The 23,796-nt window shown below is 50.4% G+C and overlaps 1 protein-coding gene and 1 long non-coding RNA gene across 17 annotated transcripts in view; one reads left to right on the top strand and one right to left on the bottom strand.

Annotated features, from left to right (window-relative positions):
• Positions 1–23,796, bottom strand: part of LOC137204361 (E3 ubiquitin-protein ligase parkin) — a 1,432,750-nt gene that overhangs the window by 10,072 nt on the left and 1,398,882 nt on the right. For 3 of the 16 annotated variants that reach the window (XM_067701592.1, XM_067701594.1, XM_067701595.1), the window contains 7 exons: positions 18,174–18,335; positions 17,569–17,722; positions 14,498–14,600; positions 13,670–13,745; positions 12,452–12,644; positions 10,791–10,989; positions 8,185–8,720 (listed from right to left, as the gene is read on the bottom strand). In XM_067701592.1, coding sequence (XP_067557693.1) covers positions 8,549–8,720; positions 10,791–10,989; positions 12,452–12,644; positions 13,670–13,745; positions 14,498–14,600; positions 17,569–17,722; positions 18,174–18,335 — 1,059 coding nt within the window. In that variant the 3' untranslated portion in view covers positions 8,185–8,548. Of the gene's footprint in view, positions 1–8,184; positions 8,721–10,790; positions 10,990–11,065; positions 11,259–12,451; positions 12,645–13,608; positions 13,746–14,497; positions 14,601–17,568; positions 17,723–18,173; positions 18,336–23,796 lie in introns of those variants that run through there. The other 13 variants (XM_067701593.1, XR_010933572.1, XR_010933571.1 and 10 more) reach the window with 13 other exon arrangements.
• Positions 6,063–12,182, top strand: LOC137204365 (uncharacterized). The gene is made up of 2 exons (XR_010933578.1): positions 6,063–6,345; positions 6,435–12,182. It is a non-coding gene; the product is annotated as an uncharacterized lncRNA (long non-coding RNA).

Below are 23,796 nucleotides of genomic sequence, written 5' to 3'. Positions count from 1 at the left end.
CAGGGTCCCGGGATCCAGGGACAACTCCCCCGGGAGAACGCACAGGCGCGCCTCAGGCTGCAACGTCTCGCTGGCCTCTGCCGCCGCAGGCCCGCCCCACACTCCGTGCCCCTCCCTACCCCCCCCCCCCCCGGCCTGAGTGAGCCAGAGCGCCCGAATCAGCGGCTCCTTTAACCCCGTCCTGTCTGAGCAAAGAACAGAGGCCCTCCGGCGACCTACACGCAGAGGCGGGGCTAAATCCAAAGCTGAGCCCCTGGGAGCTGTGAGAACAAAGAAGAGAAAGGGAAATCCCTCCCAGCAGCCTCAGAAGCAGCGGATTAAAGCTCCACAATCAACTGGATATACCCTGCATCTGTGGAATACCTGAATAGACAACCAATCATCCCAAATTAAGGAGCCCTGTGGATGAAAGGCTCTTGGTGCTGCAGCCAGGAGTCAGTGCTGTGCCTCTGAGGTGGGAGAGCCAACTTCAGGACACTGATCCACAAGAGACCTCCCAGCTGCACATAATATCAAACAGCAAAAATTTCCGAGAGATCTCCATCTCAACGCCAGCACCCAGCTTCACTCAACGACCAGCAAACTACAGTGCTGGACATCCTATGCCAAACAACTAGCAAGACAGGAACACAACCCCACCCATTAGCAGAGAGGCTGCCCAAAATCATAATAAGTCTACAGACACCCCAAAACACACCACCAGACGTGGACCTGCCCACCAGAAAGACAAGATCTAGCCTCATCCACCAGAACACAGGCACTAGTACCCTCCACCAGGAAGCCTACACAACCCACTGAACCAACCTTAGCCACTGGGGACAGACACAAAAAACAACAGGAACTACGAACCTTCAGCCTGCAAAAAAGGAGACCCCAAACACAGTAAGATAAGCAAAATGAAAAGACAGAAAAACACACAGCAGATGAAGGAGCAAGATAAAAACCCATCAGACCTAACAAATGAAGAGGAAATAGGCAGTCTACCCGAAAAAGAATTCAGAATAATGATAGTAAGGTTGATCCGAAATCTTGGAGATAGAATGGACAATAGAATGGACAAAATGCAAGAATCAGTTAACAAGGACCTAGAAAAACTAAAGATGAAACAAGCAACGATGAACAACACAATAAATGAAATTAAAAGTACTCTAGATGGGATCAATAGCAGAATAACTGAGGCAGAAGAACGGATAAGTGACCTGGAAGATAAAATAGTGGAAATAACTACTGCAGAGCAGAATAAAGAAAAAAGAATGAAAAGAACTGAGGACAGTCTCAGAGACCTCTGGGACAACATTAAACGTACCAACATTCGAATTATAGGGGTTCCAGAAGAAGAAGAGAAAAAGAAAGGGACTGAGAAAATATTTGAAGAGATTATAGTTGAAAACTTCCCTAATATGGGAAAGGAAATAGTTAATCAAGTCCAGGAAGCACAGAGAGTCCCATACAGGATAAATCCAAGGAGAAATACGCCAAGACACATATTAATCAAACTGTCAAAAATTAAATACAAAGAAAACATATTAAAAGCAGCAAGGGAAAAACAACAAATAACACACAAGGGAATCCCCATAAGGTTAACAGCTGATCTTTCAGCAGAAACTCTGCAAGCCAGAAGGGAGTGGCAGGACATATTGAAAGTGTTGAAGGAGAAAAACCTGCAACCAAGATTACTCTACCCAGCAAGGATCTCATTCAGATTTGATGGAGAAATTAAAACCTTTAGAGACAAGCAAAAGCTGAGAGAGTTCAGCACCACCAAACCAGCTCTACAACAACTGCTAAAGGAACTTCTCTAGGCAAGAAACACAAAAGAAGGAAAAGACCTACAATAACAAACCCAAAACAATTAAGGAAATGGGAATGGGAACACACATATCGATAATTACCTTAAATGTAAATGGACTAAATGCTCCCACCAAAAGACACAGATTGGCTGAATGGATACAAAAACAAGACCCATATATTTGCTGTCTACAAGAGACCCACTTCAGACCTAGAGACACATACAGACTGAAAGTAAGGGGATGGAAAAAGGTATTTCATGCAAATGGAAACCAAAAGAAAGCTGGAGTAGCAATTCTCATATCAGACAAAATAGACTTTAAAACAAAGACTATTAGAAGAGACAAAGAAGGACACTACATAATGATCAAGGGATCGATCCAAGAGGAAGATATAACAATTGTAAATATTTATGCACCCAACATAGGTGCACCTCAATACATAAGGCAAATACTGACAACCATAAAAGGGGAAATCGACAGTAACACATTCATAGTAGGGGACTTTAACACCCCACTTTCACCAATGGACAGATCATCCAAAATGAAAATAAATAAGGAAACACAAGCTTTAAATGATACATTAAACGAGATGGACTTAATTGATATTTATAGGACATTCCATCCAAAAACAACAGAATACACATTTTTCTCAAGTGCTCATGGAACATTCTCCAGGATAGATCATATCTTGGGTCACAAATCAAGCCTTGGTAAATTTAAGAAAATTGAAATTGTATCAAGTATCTTTTCCGACCACAACGCTATGAGACTCGATATCAATTACAGGAGAAGATCTGTAAAAAATACAAACACATGGAGGCTAAACAATACACTACTTAATAACGAAGTGATCACTGAAGAAATCAAAGGGGAAATCAAAAAATACCTAGAAACAAATGACAATGGAGACACGACGACTCAAAATCTATGGGATGCAGCAAAAGCAGTTCTAAGAGGGAAGTTTATAGCAATACAATCTTACCTTAAGAAACAGGAAACATCTCGAATAAACAACCTAACCTTGCACCTAAAGCAATTAGAGAAAGAAGAACAAAAAAACCCCAAAGTTAGCAGGAGGAAAGAAATCATAAAAATCAGATCAGAAATAAATGAAAAAGAAATGAAGGAAACGATAGCAAAGATCAATAAAACTAAAAGCTGGTTCTTTGAAAGGATAAACAAAATTGATAAACCATTAGCCAGACTCATCAAGAAAAAAAGGGAGAAGACTCAAATCAATAGAATTAGAAATGAAAAAGGAGAAGTAACGACTGACACTGCAGAAATACAAAAGATCATGAGAGATTACTACAAGCAACTCTATGCCAATAAAATGGACAACCTGGAAGAAATGGACAAATTCTTAGAAAGGCACAACCTGCCAAGACTGAATCAGGAAGAAATAGAAAATATGAACAGACCAATCACAAGCACTGAAATTGAAACTGTGATTAAAAATCTTCCAACAAGCAAAAGCCCAGGACCAGATGGCTTCACAGGCGAATTCTATCAAACATTTAGAGAAGAGCTATCACCTATCCTTCTCAGACTCTTCCAAAATATAGCAGAGGGAGGAACACTCCCCAACTCATTCTACGAGGCCACCATCACCCTGATACCAAAACCAGACAAGGATGTCACAAAGAAAGAAAACTACAGGCCAATATCACTGATGAACATAGATGCAAAGATCCTCAACAAAATACTAGCAAACAGAATCCAACAGCACATTAAACGGATCATACACCATGATCAAGTGGGGTTTATTCCAGGAATGCAAGGATTCTTCAATATACGCAAATCAATCAACGTGATACACCATATTAACAAATTGAAGGAGAAAAACCATATGATCATCTCAATAGATGCAGAGAAAGCTTTTGACAAAATTCAACACCCATTTATGATAAAAACCCTGCAGAAAGTAGGCATAGAGGGAACTTTCCTCAACATAATAAAGGCCATATATGACAAACCCACAGCCAACATCGTCCTCAATGGTGAAAAACTGAAAGCATTTCCACTAAGATCAGGAACAAGACAAGGTTGCCCACTCTCACCACTCTTATTCAACATAGTTTTGGAAGTTTTAGCCACAGCAATCAGAGAAGAAAAGGAAATAAAAGGAATCCAAATCGGAAAAGAAGAAGTAAAGCTGTCACTGTTTGCAGATGACATGATACTATACATACAGAACCCTAAAGATGCTACCAGGAAACTACTAGAGCTAATCAATGAATTTGGTAAAGTAGCAGGATACAAAATTAATGCACAGAAATCTCTGGCATTCTTATACACTAAGGATGAAAAATCTGAAAGTGAAATCAAGAAAACACTCCCATTTACCATTGCAACAAAAAGAATAAAATACCTAGGAATAAACCTACCTAAGGAGACAAAAGACCTGTATGCAGAAAATTATAAGACACTGATGAAAGAAATTAAAAATGATACAAATAGATGGAGAGATATACCATGTTCTTGGATTGGAAGAATCAACATTGTGAAAATGACTCTACTACCCAAAGCAATCTACAGATTCAATGCAATCCCTATGAAACTACCACTGGCATTTTTCACAGAACTAGAACAAAAAATCTCACAATTTGTATGGAAACACAAAAGACCCCGAATAGCCAAAGCAATTTTGAGAACAAGAAATGGAGCTGGAGGAATCAGGCTTCCTGACTTCAGACTATACTACAAAGCTACAGTAATCAGGACAGTATGGTACTGGCACAAAAACAGAAATATAGATCAATGGAACAGGATAGAAAGCCCAGAGATAAACCCACGCACATATGGTCACCTTATCTTTGACAAAGGAGGCAGAAATGTACAGTGGAGAAAGGACAGCCTATTCAATAAGTGGTGCTGGGAAAACTGGACAGCTACATGTAAAAGTATGAGATTAGATCACTCCCTAACACCATACACAAAAATAAGCTCAAAATGGATTAAAGACCTAAATGTAAGGCCAGAAACTATCAAACTCTTAGAGGAAAACATAGGCAGAACACTCTATGACATAAATCACAGCAAGATCCTTTTTGACCCACCTCCTAGAGAAATGGAAATAAAAACAAAAGTAAACAAATGGGACCTAATGAAACTTAAAAGCTTTTGCGCAGCAAAGGAAACCATAAAGAAGACCAAAAGACAACCCTCAGAATGGGAGAAAATATTTGCAAATGAAGCAACTGACAAAGGATTAATCTCCAAAATTTATAAGCAGCTCATGCAGCTTAATAACAAAAGAACAAACAACCCAATCCAAAAATGGGCAGAAGACCTAAATAGACATTTCTCCAAAGAAGATATACAGAGTGCCAACAAACACATGAAAGAATGCTCAACATCACTAATCATTAGAGAAATGCAAATCAAAACTACAATGAGATATCATCTCACACCAGTCAGAATGGCCATCATCAAAAAATCTGGAAACAATAAATGCTGGAGAGGGTGTGGAGAAAAGGGAACCCTCTTACACTGTTGGTGGGAATGTAAATTGATACAGCCACTGTGGAGAACAGTATGGAGGTTCCTTAAAAAGCTACAAATAGAACTACCATATGACCCAGCAATCCCACTACTGGGCATATACCCTGAGAAAACCATAATTCAAAAAGAGTCATGTACCAAAATGTTCATTGCAGCTCTATTTACAATAGCCCAGAGATGGAAACAACCTAAGTGTCCATCATCGGATGAATGGATAAAGAAGATGTGGCACATATATACAATGGAGTATTACTCAGCCATAAAAAGAGACGAAATTGAGCTATTTGTAATGAGGTGGATAGACCTAGAGTCTGTCATACAGAGTGAAGTAAGTCAGAAAGAGAGAGACAAATACCGTATGCTAACACATATATATGGAATTTAAGAAAAAAAAATGTCATGAAAAACCTAGGGGTGAAACAGGAATAAAGACACAGACTTACTAGAGAATGGACTTGAGGCTATGGGGAGGGGGAAGGGTAAACGGTGACAAAGCAATAAAGAGGCATGGACATGTATACACTACCAAACGTAAGGTAGATAGCTAGTGGGAAGCAGCCGCATAGCACAGGGAGATCAGCTCGGTGCTGTGTGACCGCCTGGAGGGGTGGGATAGGGAGGGTGGGAGGGAGGGTGACGCAAGCTGGAAGAGATATGGGAACATATGTATATATATAACTGATTCATTTTGTTGTGAAGCTGAAACTAACATACCATTGTAAAGCAATTATGCTCCAATAAAGATGTTTAAAAAAAAAAAAAAAAAGTAAACGCCCTGGGAGCCAGCACCGTTCTCTGCTGAAGAGATTGTGGCATCGGCAAGACCTGGACAGGGTGAAGGGATTCGGGGAGGGGTGCTTGTCTCTGCCGTTACGGTAACAGGCAGGAGGAACACCATGTCCCTGTACCGCCAAACGCAATGTGTTTTCATGGAGGGAGCCGAACAACTGAAACGCCGTTAGGATCTCTCCCCAGCAGCCCACACTCTCTGGTCTCCTAAGGAGAATGTCTTGCCCGCCTTCCTCCAACCTGGACCCTCACGTCTGCACTGGTGAGCAGCTTTGTTTTGCTTCTTATGTTTTGTGTTTGGTCCCAGAGCCAATTCAGGTTAAATGTCTATGGGTCCCTTTTATGTTCCAGGAAGAAGGAGTGGGTGTATGTTATTAGAACTTAGATTACTGCTGTTGAATGGGAAGATGACACGGAGGAAAAGGACACATTTTTGGACACTCCAAGGTAATGTCTGAGCATTTTTGAGAAGTAGCAGCGTGGAGACAACTTTCTAAGCTTTCCCCCTTATTTATGTAATGCTTTAGGAGTCTTAAAATGTGATCACATATACTGCTTCATTTCACCCTTGAGACAACCAAAGAGGTAGGTGTTATCACCCCCATTTTACAGTTGGGAAAACAGAGATAAAATGGCTCACACAAGGTCTTACAGGGACTTAGCTGCAGGGTTTCGTAAGGGTGAACCTTGTAGCTCAGAGCATCTCCAGCGCTTCTGACTGCTCTTCTCTGTCTTCTCCCACGGAGCTAGGAGACCCCAGGGTAGAACGGCCCAGGTGTGAGCCGACACGCGGGAACACGGTGTCGTGTTAAGCACTACCTGAGGTGCTTATCCCCAGGCTGCTGCCCACAGAGCTCTGCTCTTGAGGGGAGGCAGCGTTTGGAACTGGCACGTGGCCTTATGCACATGGCCTCATGCACGTGGCCTTAGGCAGGGCAGGAAAGGCCCCACCCTGCCCTCAGGGACTCCAGTAGGAGTCCACTCACCCCAGCCTCACGGACATTCTCTTCCCACAACTACGCCAGGAAGTTCCCCTTTTCACTTCTGCTGATTTGTATCAATGGTCCTGTAAGCAGAGAGCTTCTCTTAAACCCTCTCGTAACTTCACTTGTGCTTGGTAAGTGCTCAGTGACTAAGAGCAAACGTGGGACATGATTCGGAATAGAATAAGCCTTTAAATAGTATTTGGCCAACTTTTATATGGGACCGTTCATCCCTTCTTCCATAATCGCAGCAAAATAGGAGGTAAGTACCGGGTGGCATGGGGCAGTCCAGGGAGAAAGGCTGCTCCAGCTGGGTGCACGTTCCCATCAGGCCCACCCAGCGCTGCGGCAGCTTGGCCCGAGACACGTGCTGTGTGGTGTCTACTCGTTCTCCTCCGGAAACGTTACTGCTTTTCTCTGTTCTTCTTCTGCATCTGGCGTCTGCTGACTGGCAGCAGTTTGCCGCAATCCTGCACGTGGACCATGACTCCAAAGACCGTCCTAGATGCCGAGGAGCAGGGCTCTTCCGCGTCATGGCAGTCTGGGCTTCCAGAAGGAAAGCAAAAGCCCCGGGGGACCACGTACCACAGTGTCTGCTCAGCCTGACCCTGCTCAGAGGAGCTCCTGGGCTCCGGTGTGGTCCTCTGTTAAAGTGAGCCTGCATTTGTTTGGGGACCAATTTCTGCTTGCTACCGAGATGAGCAGAGGTTGTAAAGTCATCTCTCAAATCGCTGCAGAACGCCCGGGCTTTATTTTAATGTTCGGCTTCAAGACGAGGTTCTTCAGGAAGTTGGACACATCTTCAGGACTTCGGCCGGAGACTCCACTGCAGGGAGACCGGGGAACCATCGCCGCCTCCCAGGGGCCCCGTCACCGTGTCCTGCGGACACGGCTCAGCTAGCCTCCTGGCTCCTGCCGTCTCCACGCAGACACTCGCAGGCTCCTGCGTTTGCAAACCCACCTCGTCTAGCCACCCCGGCCCGCGGGCCCTCTCCCCCGCCAGACCCCTCCTGTGAGCACCCTCCAGAGCACTGTGGTCCAGACTCCAAAACGCAAGGCAGGGGCTGAATGGAAGGAGGGAGAGGGCTGTGTGAACACACCACACAGGAGCCAAGCACTTTAATTTTCTCTTTTTTGGAGGCATAATTTAGTCATCTTCCCTAAAGTGACTTGCACTCTGTGGCAATCCAGGGTTACAGAAAACTCAGCACCAAAGGATGGACGGGAACTCCCCGAGTGTTCCCCATTTCTGCCCTCCCCCTGCACCTCAAGTACCCTCCGAATGAGCACACTCACCCGCACCTCGTTCTCGCTCACACGTGTTCTTTCCCATCACACATACACACGCTCACACAGACTCACACGGAAAGAAAGAGACCCGAAGCCCACTGAAGCACGGGGGGAAGGATTTAAGCACATTTCCTCCCCATCTGGCGCTGAGACCCTGCCCCTGCCTCCCCAGCAGGGGCTCACCCAGCTTCATCACTGGGTCCCTCCAAGGATGATGGCAGCATCCACCAGTCCTCCAAGGTCCCCTGTGGACGGTGGTGCGTCCTGGGTCAGTCGCCGTGTTTCTGCTTGCTGTCCATGTTGCCGTAGGCGGAGCCCTTGTCGATTTCCGTGACACCAATCATCCATCGGACCCCCACGGAAGCTGCGGAAATAGGAGGGCAGGTGAGGAGAGGCCCGCGGGGGCCCTGGCGTGACCTGCCCGACGAGGACCAAGAAGCCCGCAGGGACCCCGGCGTGACCTGCCCGACGGGACCCAAAGAAGGGAGCTGTGTAAATCTCAGGCATCAGCTGAGAGCTGGTGGAAATAGGAGGGCAGGTGAGGAGAAGCCTGCAGGGGCCCCGGCGTGGGAGGGCAGGCTAGGAGAGGCCCGCAGGGACCCCGGCGTGACCTGCCCGACGGGAACCAAAGAAGGGAGCTGTGTAAAGCTCAGGCATCAGCTGAGAGCCGGCTGACTTGGGTGCACTTCATAATCCCTGCCTCAGTTACCCGTGAGCATGGGTGCCGGGCTCTAACTGGACTAGGGGACATTAGAACAGAGCAAGGCTGTTCCGGTGGCACGTTTTAATCCTTCGGCACTGGAGGTGAACAGAACGTGGTGAGCCGTACCCCGCTGTGCCCAGGGGCTTGCAGAATTCCTCTGCTTCCCGTGCCGATCCCTAAGGCAAAGAGGACTCTTTGGTGAACGCAGTGCAGTAACTTACGAGCACCCTTCAGCAAGGCTTAAAGAAGGACATACCAGGCCCTGGACAGTGCAGCAGCTCAATTCCCGTTTAGCGCCCAGCATGTCTCAGCACTGCTTTTGGTGCAAGTTTTACAGCAGCAGACAAGCAAAGTCCCTGCCTGCCTTTTCTCCGACAGCAGGATTTGGCCCAAACAGAGAAAGTGTAGGACGCACACCAGAGCCTGGTTTAACCACTAGGAGGCTGGAAAACACGGTCTAGAGCGCAGAAGCTGCAGTTTAAGCGCTCCCTCTGGAGACGACAGACACGGTGAGCTCCTTGGGCGCAGGGCCCACGTCTGTCTCAGTCACCTTGGTGTGCCGAGCACCGAACACGGGGCCTGGCAACAGTCTGTTTACAGTACGCATGCAAAAGATGGGGAGCGGCTGAAACTGAACCGTCAGACCAGGGAGCCGACTGGGATGGAGCGTCCGCCCAGCGTATGGGGCTCATGGAGCCCATGGGTCAGTTACAGTGGGCTGCCTCCAGCCTGGGGCCAACTCCAAACAGGCTGGGACACGAGCCCCTGCCCCAGCATTAGAACTTCGTGCAGTGGAGTTGATGACGTTGTGGAGAGTGAACCTCGGACTCCAGTGCAGAAAGGCTTCGTGAGAGGACCAAGACACAGAGTAATTCCGGGCAAAGCGTAGCAAGGCTCGGGCTCACGGGTGATGAGGTCTTGGGGAGACAGCAGTCACTTCCTCCAAAGCTGGAGACGCCCCATGTCTCCCAGGGAGAGTGCTGGGCCTCTGCTCACCACACACCCGGGCAGCCCTCCCCAGCCATCATCTGCAAGGAGCCCCAGCTTCCTTCAGAGGGTGTGGTCTGCATCTTCGCCTTCCTGCTACTGCATGCAGAAATGCTGGGTCCAACCCTCTATCCCCATCCCACTGGGGGCCTGGCAACCACAGCTCCCCTGGACATCCGGCCAGCCAAGCTGCACACTGGCCATGTACAGTGGTAACTGGCTGCCCCACTTCAAAAACAAGTGGCAGTGCCCAGGGAAGCTTGGGGCTGTGGAGAAACGTCAGTCGTTTGAAACCACATATGGGTCAAATAAAGCCCGTAGGGATGAGTGAAAAGACTGAGTCACCCAACATCTCCACTCAATGCAGGTGGCAACCGAGGAGACGCACCACACTTACTTCCCCAAAAAGGCCTGGACCCACTTTGAATAGCAAAGAGCCTTTGTTGGTTCCTGCTAGGACCCAGGAAATAGTTTTCTTGCTGATGAGCAGAGCCCGGGGAGGACGGAGCTCGTCCCTGGTCCCTGGCGGGGCTTGTAGGCACAAGGGGTGCAGGCGCACGGGGACGGGGCGCCCGGGCGCAAGCCCTCCAGGCTGGGGTTTCTGGGCTCGGCTCGAGCTTCTGCCTGTCCACCTGCGGGATCTGCAGCCGGGCCTTGTCCTCACAGACAGCGCGGTGCTCCCTCCTCCCTGCCCCTCCCGCGATGCTCCCCCCGCTGCCCAGGCCCCGCTGGCCCCGTACTCACCCACGAAGAAGACGAGGACGAAGCTGGCCAACGTCAGGGAGGAGCCGCTGCGGACCATGTTGACGAGGAAGCGGAAGAACGGGTAGAGCAGCAGCGAGGCCCAGAACAGCCAGTTGACGAGCGTCCAGGGCCGCCGCGGGGGCACCATGGGCGTCCCGGGGAAGGTGCCCGTGCGGGAGTACTCCTCCTGGAGGGCGTCCTGTGGGCAGAGGGCCGCCTGACCTCCCGCCGCCCGCCCCTGGGCCCCCCACCCCTTCCCCGTGATGAGGCCGGGCGGCCCGCTGGGCCAGAACCTCCTGAACCCAGTAAACGGCCAAGGGGTGGGTGAGGGGGTCTCCCAGCTCGACTCAAATACCCCAACATCCTCCCAGGGCCGACAGCGCGCTCGCCGAACAAAGAGCATCTGCGGCCCTGCTTGGCTGGCTCACCCCGTCGTGGCCCAGTTCTGCAGGGAGTTAGTTGAGTTACCTTAAGTGCTTAATTTTCCCTTTAACAACTTGAGATAGAGATGTCTAAAGTACTTGTCTTACTTGTCTTCTTTCCCAATCAGGATGTACTAAATGATGCGAATATCTGACCACTCAAGGTCATGATTAAAATGAGTCCTCAAAGGGCCGCTTTGGAAGGAGAGCCCCTGGCCCTTCCTGGGCACTTCAGGGGCTCTGCCCTGCAGCCCCTTGCCGGCTGCCCCTCCAGCCTGGCGGGTCTCAGGGAAATCACACGATCAAGCAATTGTTGGACAAGGTATCACGTGCGGGGGGCTCCCAGCCTCAAGAGGTGAGGGAGACACAGCCAGTCGGCCAAACACAGGACTTCCCAGGAAGTGACAGTGACGTGTGGATGCCCAGAGAGATGGCAGCTAACCTGCCAAGGCCTCCCATTCCGCCTCCTGGCCAGAACTTGGGTGACTTTTCTTATCCCAGCAGGGCCATCAGGAGCCTGGTAACTAGGTAACTGGGGTGCGGTGGACTGGATATTTGCACCTGCCTCCCTGAATTCCCACACTGAAATCTTAACCCCTGAAGATGGTGGTATTAGGAGGAGGTGCCTTTGGGGGGTGACTAGGTCATGAGGGTGGAGCCCCCATGAATGGGATTAGTGCCCTTATAAAAGGGACCTCAGAGAGCTCTCTCAGCCCTCCCACCATGAGGACACAGCAACATGGCAGGCTGGGACCAGAATCTGACTGACCATGCTGGCACCCTCATCTCTGACTCCTGATTATCCAACCTCCAGAAATGTCAGCAGTAAGTTTCTGTGGCTTATAAGCCACCATGCCTGTGGGTGGCACTTTGTTACAGAAGCCTGACTGGACTAAAACAGGAGGTGATACTTTTGTGCCTTAAAAAAAAACACCAGCTTTATTGGGGTGTCATTTACATACCATAAAATTCACCCATTTAAAAAATGGGCAAGTTTTCTTGAATTCTTTTCCTTAATAGCCTTGATAGTGCTTTTCTATTGTAATGTTACAATGGGGAACTGAGGATGCTTTTTCTGTCTCGTTTCCAGTGAGACATTCGCTAAGCCAAGATCTTTTATCTGTAACCTCTAACAAGAGGAAAAAGGACTCCCTTTTCTAGGAGTCAGCAGGATTCTGAACTTTGTATTCACTCCAGAGTTTTCTTTTTCTCTGGTTTCATTAGAAAACTAAACCTCACCCAAGACCCCCACTGCTCTCCAGTGACGTGGTGGCCACTGTGACTCCTGCCAGCCTCGCGGGCTCTGTCCGTGTGACTTTGTGACTTTGCCGGGTGGGACACAGACGCCTGGCTCAGGGCCAGACGTCAGCTCCAGCAGCAGAATGTTTACGGCCTCTCTGGGCTGTGTTATTTCTTTTGTAATAAAGTCCGCCTGTCAGGGAGGGGGACTTCGTTAATGATGCCTCCATTTTTTGGTCTCCACATGTTATCATCCTGTGGCATGTTATACATTGGAACTGGGAACTGTATTTCCTAGAAAGAAACAGCACCCCAAAAGTCTACAGGAGCAGGAGAACCTGCTGACAGAGGACAAGTGCCCTGAGTCCACGCTGTGTGCAGCTGCCGCCCATGCACTGGACAGGAGGGCACAGAGGCTGAGCGACCCACGCACAGCTGGACCGACTGGGCTTTCCCAGCGTTCAGCTCAGCAAAATAAAATTTCTCTTATGACCCTGGGTAGAAAGGGAAGAAAAGGAGAGGAAAACGAAAGGGGGGACAGAGAGAGGGCTGGCGCCTCCTTGTGTCAACAAGTCCAGGCAGGGGGCGCTTTCTGGGGACCCTCCCAGGCATCAGCCAGGGCTCAGGCCTGGGAGTGTGTTGTTGGAAGAGGACCGTGCCTTGGGGCCGAGCCCACCACCCTTCCAAGGCGTGTAAGTGTTACACTTTTCCCTCAGTGTAAGCGGAAAACCCACCGCCAGCTTGAAAACCTCTTAATTCCGACTCCTGAAGGAGTCAGACGCGGCCCAGGTGGACCCTTGTGGGCCTTCGTCCTGCTCACGCTGGTGATGTTTTAGAGACCAGACAGGCAACCACACTGTGGACCCAGAGCCATCACTGCCAAAGAGAGCGCCCACACCCCCCAAGAATATTTTGCCTTCAGACCAGCGGCGGGAAAATGGACAAAGGGCTCTTGGGGCCATAACTCCCTCTTTTGTCCACTACACGCATGAAATAGTCTTCCATTCTTTCTGTGAAGGCCCCTTTGAAAACATTTTGCGACTTTTTTCCCCCTGTCACCAAGTAGAGCGCGGCCCTGGGGTCAACATCCAGGGCGTGAGGTCTCGCCCGGTGGGAGAGGCTCGCGCTCCACCATCAACTCCCGGAGGTCCCAAAGCACCACAGCTGCCGCTTGAAAAGGACCCTTAGATGGTGCAGAGCCCACCCCGTAGCACCGACCTTCTCCTGGTAGAGCTTGTGCAGCCAGGCCGCGCACCTGTCCTCATCTTCTGGGACTTCTCCTAAAGGGATCCGCCTGCCAAGCAGAGAGCAGCTAGCAAGGAGGCGGCCCAGCCGGGTGCCCCAAACACAGGTTCAAACTAACAATGCTCGCCATCCTTCGGCTTCTGTTTAGGTAGTAGTCTAGGTAATGTGGAAGTGAGAGGGTAATTCAGTTGACTGAAAAGGGGGAAATCCACATCCATATGGGGGGAAATACAGGCCCAAATGCAGTCACGGCCCACGAGGGAATGGCCCAGAGCCTGATTCAATGACTCAGACAAAGACCTGTCAAGGAGGACACCTGCCTCTCTGTGCTCCCTAGCTTGGAATGTAACACACAAGTGAGATGCTGCTGAAATGTTCTCCATTTGCTTCTAGGCCTCTTTGTAAATTACAGATGCTCTTATCTGTGTCTGTTTCTATGGAGCAGACACATCCTCCAAGAAAGGGGGTCAATAAAATAAACTCTCACACTCAGTCTCAAAAATGGCTGTGAAATAATTGTCTTTCATTTGTCGGACCTGAGCTCTTTGATGAGAACGAGTTGGTGAGAGAGTCACGAAGTGTCTGGGAAGACAAGAGGCTTCACCTCCTTATTTACATCAGTGCACGCGTCTCTATTAATATAAACGTGACTGTGAACACATTCCATTTAGTACAGACTGCAGACAAGAAATTATTACTATGTTCATACATTCCCCTGGAGGAAGGTCTGCGGGTCGTTTGTGGTTTATCTATTTTGGGATGGGCGCCCTATTTTCTGGAAAGGAAACGAAGCCAGCTTACCTAACGTATAAATCTGCGTGATATTTCTTTCCATTTAGGACTCCCAGCAGTGTTGGATTTTCATTATTTCTGAAATTGAGTGTACAGTCATATACAGCTGAAACTATAAAAAAATAAAACAAATACAAAGCAGTATATAGCGTGTGAACCCAATTTCACTTTGTAGATACACATATCGGAAAAACAATAATTGAGTTGCTAGCCGATTATCTTGCAATGAAGGGACTACTAATTTCTTCTTCATGCTTTTCTATATTGTCCAAATGTTCTACGTTGAGTACGTACCACGTTCCATCATCAGAAAAGCACACAGCTTAGTAACAGAATACAGTTACTACTGAGGTCAGATGGCCCATCTAGATGATGTATTACAACAGATGTCAATATTTAAACAAATACCAATAGCAAGGTAAATCAATCCAAAGAATACTATCTAAGGAGGTTTCTGAGTTACGGCAGCATAACCATTCTATGTGCATTTTTCCCCTAGAAAAATAAGGTAGCTATAAAACTAGAATAAGATACTGGAAACTTCCTAAGGGACTGAAACCTGGTTTAGTCAGTTGACACGTAGCTGAGAAACAAACAAGAATGTGTGATTTTTAACCAGTCTGCCAGCTGGTGAGTTAACCTGTCAGCATATTGAAAGTTATGTCAACCAACATTCACTGCTGCAGCCCCGGGGCCTGGCCCAGGCTCCATGAACGCTTCTTGGATGGCAGGATGGCAGGAGGACAGCATGTGTGAAGGAACAGTGAGGGAAGAGCAGGGTAGAAATACGCAGTGGAAACAGATGGCCCCTCCCGCAGAGTCAGTAAGGCAGGACTGGACGGTGGAAAGAACAGAAGTTTTGCGGTCAGTCTGGGTGCGAATCCCAGGGCCGCCTTTTCCCAGATGCGGGATCTTCTCTTGAACAGCCCGCTCGGTCTCCCTGAGCCTAGTTCTCCCGGGGAATGGGACTCGGGATGCTGAATGTCAGCCCTTCCCAAAGGCCCCAGCACATCGTTTGTGCTCAGTAGACTTCACTGAGAGCTCTGCATACCTGCAATTACTACCAATCAAGTGAGTGGGGTGATGGGCGGGTAGAGAGTCGCTTGCTCTGGCTGGGAACGTGGAGAACCAAGGTTCAAAACCACTGTCCATTTGCTTCTACTTGCCGCCTGCCCACCACGTGGGGTCCACAGGGGGTGCTCTGGCAGCTAGAGCAAGTCTTAGCCAAAGGGAGAGGGTCCCTCTCGCTGACCTGCAGGAGTGCCGGCAGGTAGCTTCCCACCCCTCCACCGAAGCAATCGAGACCACTCCCCTGTCCTCCCCGCGGGAAGAGGTGTCCCCCTCCCTAGGAAGAGTGAGGCTGGAGGAGAATAACCTTCACGTTTAGTACATCGTCCAGCCATTTTAAGCACAGAATTACGTAGAGTGAAAGGCCTCAGGCTGCATGGGGTGAGGCTGCGGAGCCCCAGGGTGTGAGAGCCCATGTCCGTCAATGGGTCTCACACCTCCTTTCTTCAGCCTGCCCTTACACAGCAGCCTGATGCTTCCAACACAGGTGGTGTTACTTCGATTAATCAAGGATGGGGCTTCCCCAGAGAACAGCCTAAATTTGCACAGTTCCCTCCTTTTCCAGAGAAGAAGCCCCAAGGTCTTGAAGTGATAGAACGGGGCCCGGCACTAGATCCATCTGCCTGCAAAGCCCAGCAGAAGGACGGGTACGCCCCTGCCAGCCCCTGCCAGCCCCGCCAGCCAGGCCGCCCTGGGTGTGACCCCAGCCTGCTGTGCAATAGTAGAGTCACTTGGGATAAGTTCCTCACCCTTCAGCCCCAGCTTCCTCATCTGTAAATTGGAAGTAAAAAAAGTTTCCTTCACTGCATCTGGCGGGCACGTGCTGCGGCCACGCTATGCGTGAGGTGCTTGTGCTGCCTGGCGTATTAGAATCGCCCTGCTATCATCATCATCATCGTCATCATCGTCATCATCGTCACTATTCGCGGGGGTGGGACAGCCTGCAGAGCTGGGCAGTCTTTGCCCCTTCGGCCTGTAGGCAAAGCTCAGGCAGGGGGAAGAATCTGCGGGAGGGACCCAGAGCCGCCTGGAGCAGTCGGGGACCTTCAGGGTCCCCACGTGTTAAAGTCAGACTCGGTGCCGCCTTCGCTCCGTCCACAGGAGCCGGGTGGCCGGTCTGCGCGATCACAAAGACAAAGCTCCTGGTGGGGCCGCCGCCCCCTGGTGTGGGGACGGCACCGGAAACACCGCACGGTCCACACGCACCGACCCCAATCCCCTGTGCAGGCCGGGGAGGAGCTGGGGGTCTCGGCCTCACGGGGCAGAGAGGACCGGGGACCGGGGCCGCGGAGACCGCGTTGGGCCCCCGCCGGCTCTCCCCGCAGAATGCTTGGCCTCGGGGCCTCCGCGGGCGCAGACCGGCGCCAGGGACGCGGGGAGGTCCCCCAGCTCCGCCCTCCCGTCTCCTGGGAGACGAGGGACAGGGCAGCGGGGCTTCCGGCACCCGCAGGGCAGGAAAGGGTAAAGCACCTGTTTCCAAACTAAAGGGACCAGAATTCAACAGGAGACAAAGAGACTGCGGCAGGCTGGTCTTGTTGCTACTTGCTTCTCGTCCTCACCTACAGTAATTTAGGGCTCCGGACTCAAGGCCAGCCCGACAGACGGCAAGGTCACAGAGGTCATCGCCTGGAGGCAGCTGATGCCAAGACGGGCAAGAAATGCCAAATAAAGCAAAACCGCAACAAAAACCTGGGCTGACCGGGCGTGGGCCCCAGGCACGCACCACCGCCCGCCGCCTGCAGTACCTGCGCCGAGCAGCAGAGGGCAGTGTTGGCCTAGCGTGGGTGTGCCTACACGTGTGGGCGTGGTGCGTGTGCGCCCTTGTGCAGGCAGTGGCCACTCGGCCAACGCTGGGTGCCCGGACCCAGGTTACGCAGGGGTGATGTGCCAGCCTCCGTCCCTGGCTCCTCTCCGTCGTAGGGGCGGGGGTGGGGGCACAGGGAGGAAGCTACTCCTATGGGCGCCAGGGCCCCCTTCCCTCGCTGCACGGGGCCCCGCAGGGTCGTCCTTACCTACATTTCTCAAACTCCTCACGGTGATGGCGAAGCCCTTGGTGCGAGGCAGCAGGTGGTGCTTGAGGCTGGGCAGCCCCTTGGCCTGGGCCACCTGCATGCTTATCTGGTGCTTCTTCTCTGTGAACCGCGTGCCCTCGCAGTGAATCAGGAACTGGAAGGGACAGGGTGGCCGTCACACACGTCCCCGAGGCCACTTACACACCCCATGGTCACTCAGACAGCTGAGGTCACACACACAGTCCTGAGGTCACATAGACAGCTCCCAGGTCACACACACAGCCCAGGGATCACACGAGGTCCCGGGGTCCCACGCACCATCCCCCGTCAAATGCCGCACACGGTCCCACAGGAGCCTTAGGAAGTGGCCTGAGCAGGGATGGCCTGGCAGCTGTGCCTGCTCTCCCCTCAGGCAGGACCTCCACCCCTGGTCTAACTGTGTTCAAGGGTCTGTGAGCTTCAGAGAGAGGGTCTACATTTGTGGAGGCTCAGGAAGCAGAGGCGTGAGCGAGTGTGAGTGTGTGACCGGGGAACCCTGAGTTCATATGCGACGGGGCACACCGAGTGTGAGTGTGACGGGGCGCCCGAGGGCTGGGTGCACTTACAAAGTACTTCTCGGGGTAGTCCCGCAGGTGCAGCAGGCTCTCAGAGACGGTCTTGCGGTCCTGCTCCCACTTGCGCGTGCAGAAGACCATCTCCGTGAAGTACCACATCCAGCCGATTATGGGGACGTAGGCCAGCTCCTTCTTGGCCAGGACCTTGGAGCCCTGAAACAGAGGGGGCCCGGGGCGTCCGTGAATTACCACATCCAGCCGATTATGGGGTCGTAGGCCAGCTCCTTCTTGGCCAGGACCTTGGAGCCCTGAAACAGAGGGGGCCCGGGGCGTCCGTGAAAGGGGGCGTGGGGTCCTCCCCGACGGCCGCCGGAGATCTCTAGGAGGAGTGAACGTGCACTCCAGGCACGGGGACAGTTCCCGAGCATGCAGAGGCGGGGAGCCTCCGACACCGGTCAGTTGGAGGTCAAGGTCGTGCAAACCCTGCCCCGGGGGCAGGGGGCAAGGGGGCCTGGCTCTCCGAGGGGAGGGCGGGCAGCGGAGCAGTCGGGAACCTCTGGGGGCCATGGGATGCTGCATCACCCTCAACCCGCTCACACAGGTAGGTGCCCACCCCGGAGTGCTCGCTAAGCCCACCACGCAGACCTCACCCGGTCCGCAGCAACCCTGCTGGCTCTGCGGGTGGGCGGACCCTACCCTCCTTACAGGCCAGGAAACGTGGCCCAGCGGGTTCTCCGGGTTCGACAGCTGGGAAATGGTGGTGCCGAGAGGCGAACCGGGATCAGCAGAGGTGCTGGGAGAGCCCCACCCGTCTGCTGGCCAGCGCAGCCCCAAGGCTGCAGGTGCTGCAAGCCCTGAACGGGGAGGCGGGGGGGAACGACAAGCAGGGATCCAGTGGGGCGAGGGAGCAGGGGAGACACAAGAACCAGCTTTTGATCTAGTGGATTGGGTTCTATATTTTTCGCCCCTAATTTTGGAACTGGCCAAGAGGCTCCTAGAAATAGCCGTCATCCATCAATGGCACAGATGATGGAGGCGGTGATGCGGACAAGTGGCAGCCTCAGCTGTGCTCCTGGCGGCAGCTGTCCGGCCACGCCCCTGAGCCCACGAGGCCCGGGAGCAAGAGCCGTACTTCAGCATTGCCCTGTCTCTTTTCCCTGTCACTTCCACAAGAACTACAAAGCTCAGCAGAGGGGCAACAGGCCATATCCCCCGACCCACCCACGCAGGCCAGAGAAAGGTGGGAACAGCCACTTGTTCCCTTGACCTTAAAAAATCCACAAGCATCTTCCCCACTGGGAGAAGGAAAAGCACAGATACCTTTCAGGAGTAGCGTCTCCACGTTTTGGCGGGTTTTGGTTTTGCTTTTCCCACACACCAATTTCCAACATGCAAATTCCTTCAGACAGAACCAAGCCTGGGGAATTCCCTGCTGGTCCATTAGTTAGGACTCCGAGCTTCCACTGCAGGGGACACAGGTTCGATCCCCGGTCAGGGAACCAAGATCCTGCTTGCCGTGCAGCGTGGCCAAAAAAAACCCCAACAAACGAACAAAAAAACCCAAACGAAAAACAAAACAAAAAAGAAAAGAAATAAAAGAACCAAAGCCATAAAATCCGACGACCTGCCCCAGAGGGCCCAGAGGCAGGTCCCCAAAGATCAGAGTGCTCTCCAAGGGAGGGGTGTGGGCCCACGGGTGCCCGGCACAGGCTACACTTTCTACGCATCACCACTCCCCCACTGGAGCCATCTAAAGGCCACGCGCTGAGTCCACGGGTGGGTTTCAGGCTGTGGGAGGCCTCCTGGCCCTCTCCTCAGCCGTCCCCTCTTGTCAGCTGGGATGTTTTCATGGTCCCTGCTCCCTGCCCTTCAGTCACCTCCCTGATCACAGCCTTGAGGATGAGAACAAAACAAAAACTCTTCACCAAAGAACTAAACTTACTTTCTCAGCAGGTTAGGATTATTTTAAAAATTACCTGCTCCTGAACTCCTTCCAAAATTAATCTGTGGCCATTTGAAGGAGCTATGAATGGTGATCGATTGTACAGCCAAGAGAAGGATCCTATACTCCAAAGTAGCAGCTGTTGGGTCTGGAAGGTGAATGGTCCAGTGCAGTCAGTCACGGCTGTCTGCTGGGGAAAAGTCCTCTCAGGGGTGCTTCCTATTAATGGATCCATCCCACAAGACCCAAGTGGGTCTTAGTGGTTGGCCCCTGATGACCTGCCGCTAAAAGGAAATGGCGACTTTGACACTGATGTGGGATGTACACGTAAACCAAAAGACGTGACCGCAACAGTCTGTGTGTCATCCCTGTCATACTGTGTCACAGCACTGAAAACCATCTAAATGTCCCACAGTGAAGAGTTCTATGAATTACCACAACATTGCAAATTAACTATACTTCAATTTTTAAAAATTAAATTTAAAAAAAGAGTTCTATGAATTATGTCGTATACGATATCATACAAACGTAGCCGGCGGGCCGAATCTGCTCTGCCACCTGTTTTTATAAATAAAGTTTTACTGGGACACAGCCGCTCTCTTTTACATACACGTTGCCTACTGCTAGTAGGCTGCTAGTAGCATGGCTGCTTCCACGCTCCAGCAGTTGAGTTGAAAAGTCGTGACAGAGGCTATATGGTCCATGAAGCCTAAAATATTCACTATTTGCACAATTACACACAAACTTTGTCAACCGCTTGATTTACAGCCAGTAAAATTTGTTTTCTATGAATATTTAATGGCTGGGGAAATGCTTTATGTTAAGACTAAATTTTTTTTTTAATCTGTAATCAAAGCTGAGTTTATAGTATGACTAACTATATGGAAAATGGTAAAACGGCGAAAAATAACAGTAGCTATAGCTGGATGGTGAGATTAGAAGTGCTTCTTCAATTTTGTTAGATTTTCCTGTTGTTGTTTTTTTTTCCTACTAAATATATAAAATACCTGAATGGGGTATCTTAAGTGGAACCTTGAAAACAGCTAAGACTTCAATAACGAACAGGCTAGGGCACCCACACTCTAACACGCTGAACTTTTCAGAAAACTATTTTGCTGGTGTCCCTCTAACAACGCCCTTTTTAAGAAGCGGTTGACATCAGCACATTTTCAACCATTTGCTTCTGGAACATGAGTCCCTGGATCAAAAACAGCCTATCTGTTTTTAATGAGGAAAAGGAACAGAGGAGCCATTTCTGTTTTTATGCTGAATTAATCCATCTTTCAACCTTCAAATTCTGGATGTTATGATTAGGCCTAGGCCTTGTTGTTGATTATGTTTACATGGTGAGCCTCAACTTTCCTGTCTGTATTCTTATGAGCAAAGTAATACTTAGCTGAAAGTGTTGCTGTAAAGATCTAGGAACACATGGAAACATATACCAAAGCTCCTAGCTGAGAACAGGACACACAGGTGTTCAGTAATGTGTAGCTATTATTATTACCACAAAGTAGCCACAGCAGCGGAATGTCCCTTTTAATTCAACCCATTTCCTAAGCCAGCTTTAGAATGTAGTAATAACAATAGTTACACGTAGTAAAGCACTCCGTGATAGGCACTGGGCTGGGAGATTTACAGGAGTTAACTCATTTATGACCAAAAACTAGAAACGTACTATTCAAATATGCATACAGTCCTCCAGGAAACTTAACATGCCAACAATGCCATGACTCCCCCAGGTCAAGCAAAGGTCTCTGTGTGTGGATGGTAGTAGTGCCTTTAAGAGAGAACGTACAAGAAAATATACCAGTGTCATTGATCCTAGATTAATTTTGAAGGTAGATCTGAGAGGATTTACTGATGAGTTAGATTTATCAATAGAGCCATCTAGGCACAAGCATATCTAAAAAACAAAAAATGTTCCCAGGCAGCACAGCAATCCACAACTACAGGGGCCGAAATGTACCCCTGGCCACTTTCTAGCTGCTGTAGGGAGTCATTGTCATCCTATCACATCCTATGGTGAAAAGTTTATGAAACTTTCTAGCCTGTGTGTGTGTGAGAGAGAGAGAGAGAGAGATTGAGAATTGTCTTACCACAGCTGCCCAAGCAATCTAATTAAGCAGCCCACAACCATTTTCAGGACCAGCCAGTTGCTCAGGGAAGCAGCCACCCCCAGGAGTCCCAAATTCAGCACCTCCAGCCAACTGGTCGACCCCTGGGCAGAGACCACAAGGTGCTACAAAAGCCTGTTCTAAGGATGCAGTAAGATCTGGTGCATTCCAACCTGAGATTAGCTGGCTCTCGCCTCACCTCTCTCCGCTCTACAGCCTCTGTGGTTAAAAAATGAGCAGAGGGGCTTCCCTGGTGGCGCAGTGGTTGAGAGTCCGCCTGCCGATGCGGGGGACGCGGGTTTGTGCCCCGGTCCGGGAGGATCCCACATGCCGCGGAGCGGCTGGGCCCGTGAGCCATGGCCGCTGAGCCTGCGCGTCCGGAGCCTGTGCTCCGCAACGGGAGAGGCCAGAGCAGTGAGAGGCCCGCGTACCGCAAAAAAAAAAAAAAAAAAAGGCGCAGAGTCAGAACTTCTAGTTAAGGTTTTTCTCCAACACGGCCACATGCCAACTGATAAGATGAAAATGTTAAGTGCTGATGCTGGGTTTGTAGGATAGCTGGGAACAGTAGGGCATCCTCTGCAGTCACCTTTCCACAATGTCCCCTCCTCCTCCAACCACTCTGCAGGGACCAGCAGAGAACACGAGTAGGGACTGAGACTAGTCAGCAAGATGGTACCTGGTCAAGGGGTTGTTTGCATAAATATCTCTTCCTGGCTTCCCTCCTGAAGGTCCACCATCATGGTTACCAGTTGGGTTCACCCAAGGTCACTTATTTCCACTAAATATATAAAATACCCGAATGGGGTATCTTAAGTGGAACTTTGAAAACAGGTGAGACTTCAATAATAAACAGGCTACGGCACCCACACTCTAACACTCTGAACTTTTTCTTGACTGTGAGCTAAAAACACAGTCGCAAATGTTTAAGATTAGTGGAGACCAGCCAAGCTGTGTAGGCCCATCACCATAGAGGACCAGCAAGTCAACCAACAGCTCAGCCACCATCATGACGTGTGATATGTGAACCTGAACCTCAAAGCCACTCTGGTCGTGCAGCAGGTATTTGCCAAAAACCTCCTTGGTGCTGGGAACACAAAGATGGCTAGGACTGTCCACGGCCTTCAGGTGTCCAAAGTATAGTGGGAAGAGAGAAACAGAAATCTAGCAATTGGGCTTCGCTGGTGGCGCAGGGGTTAAGAATCTGCCTGCCAATGCAGGGGTCACGGGTTCGATCCCCGGTCCGGGAAGATCTCACATGCTGTGGAGCAACTAAGCCCGTGCACCACAACTACTGAGCCTGCACTCTAGAGCCCACGAGCCACAATTACTGAGCCCGCGTGCCACAACTACTGAAGCCCATGCACCTAGAACCCACGCTCCCCAACAAGAGAGGCCACTGCAATGAGAAGCCCGCACACCGCAACAAAGAGTAGCTCCCGCTCTCCACAACTAGGGAGAAGCCCACGCACAGCAACGAAGACCCAACGCAGCCAAAAATAAATAAATAAATAAATTTGTAAAAAGAAAAAGAAATCTGGCAATTTCAGTGTTACTTCTGCCACTAAATTCTGCAGATAAGTTATTGGACAGATATGGTTCCCAGCAAAAGAAATGGATG

This window comes from Pseudorca crassidens, chromosome 13 (genome assembly GCF_039906515.1).
Source record: "Pseudorca crassidens isolate mPseCra1 chromosome 13, mPseCra1.hap1, whole genome shotgun sequence".
NCBI classification, from domain to species: domain Eukaryota; kingdom Metazoa; phylum Chordata; class Mammalia; order Artiodactyla; family Delphinidae; genus Pseudorca; species Pseudorca crassidens.
This window is presented reverse-complemented; position numbering and strand designations above follow the sequence as displayed.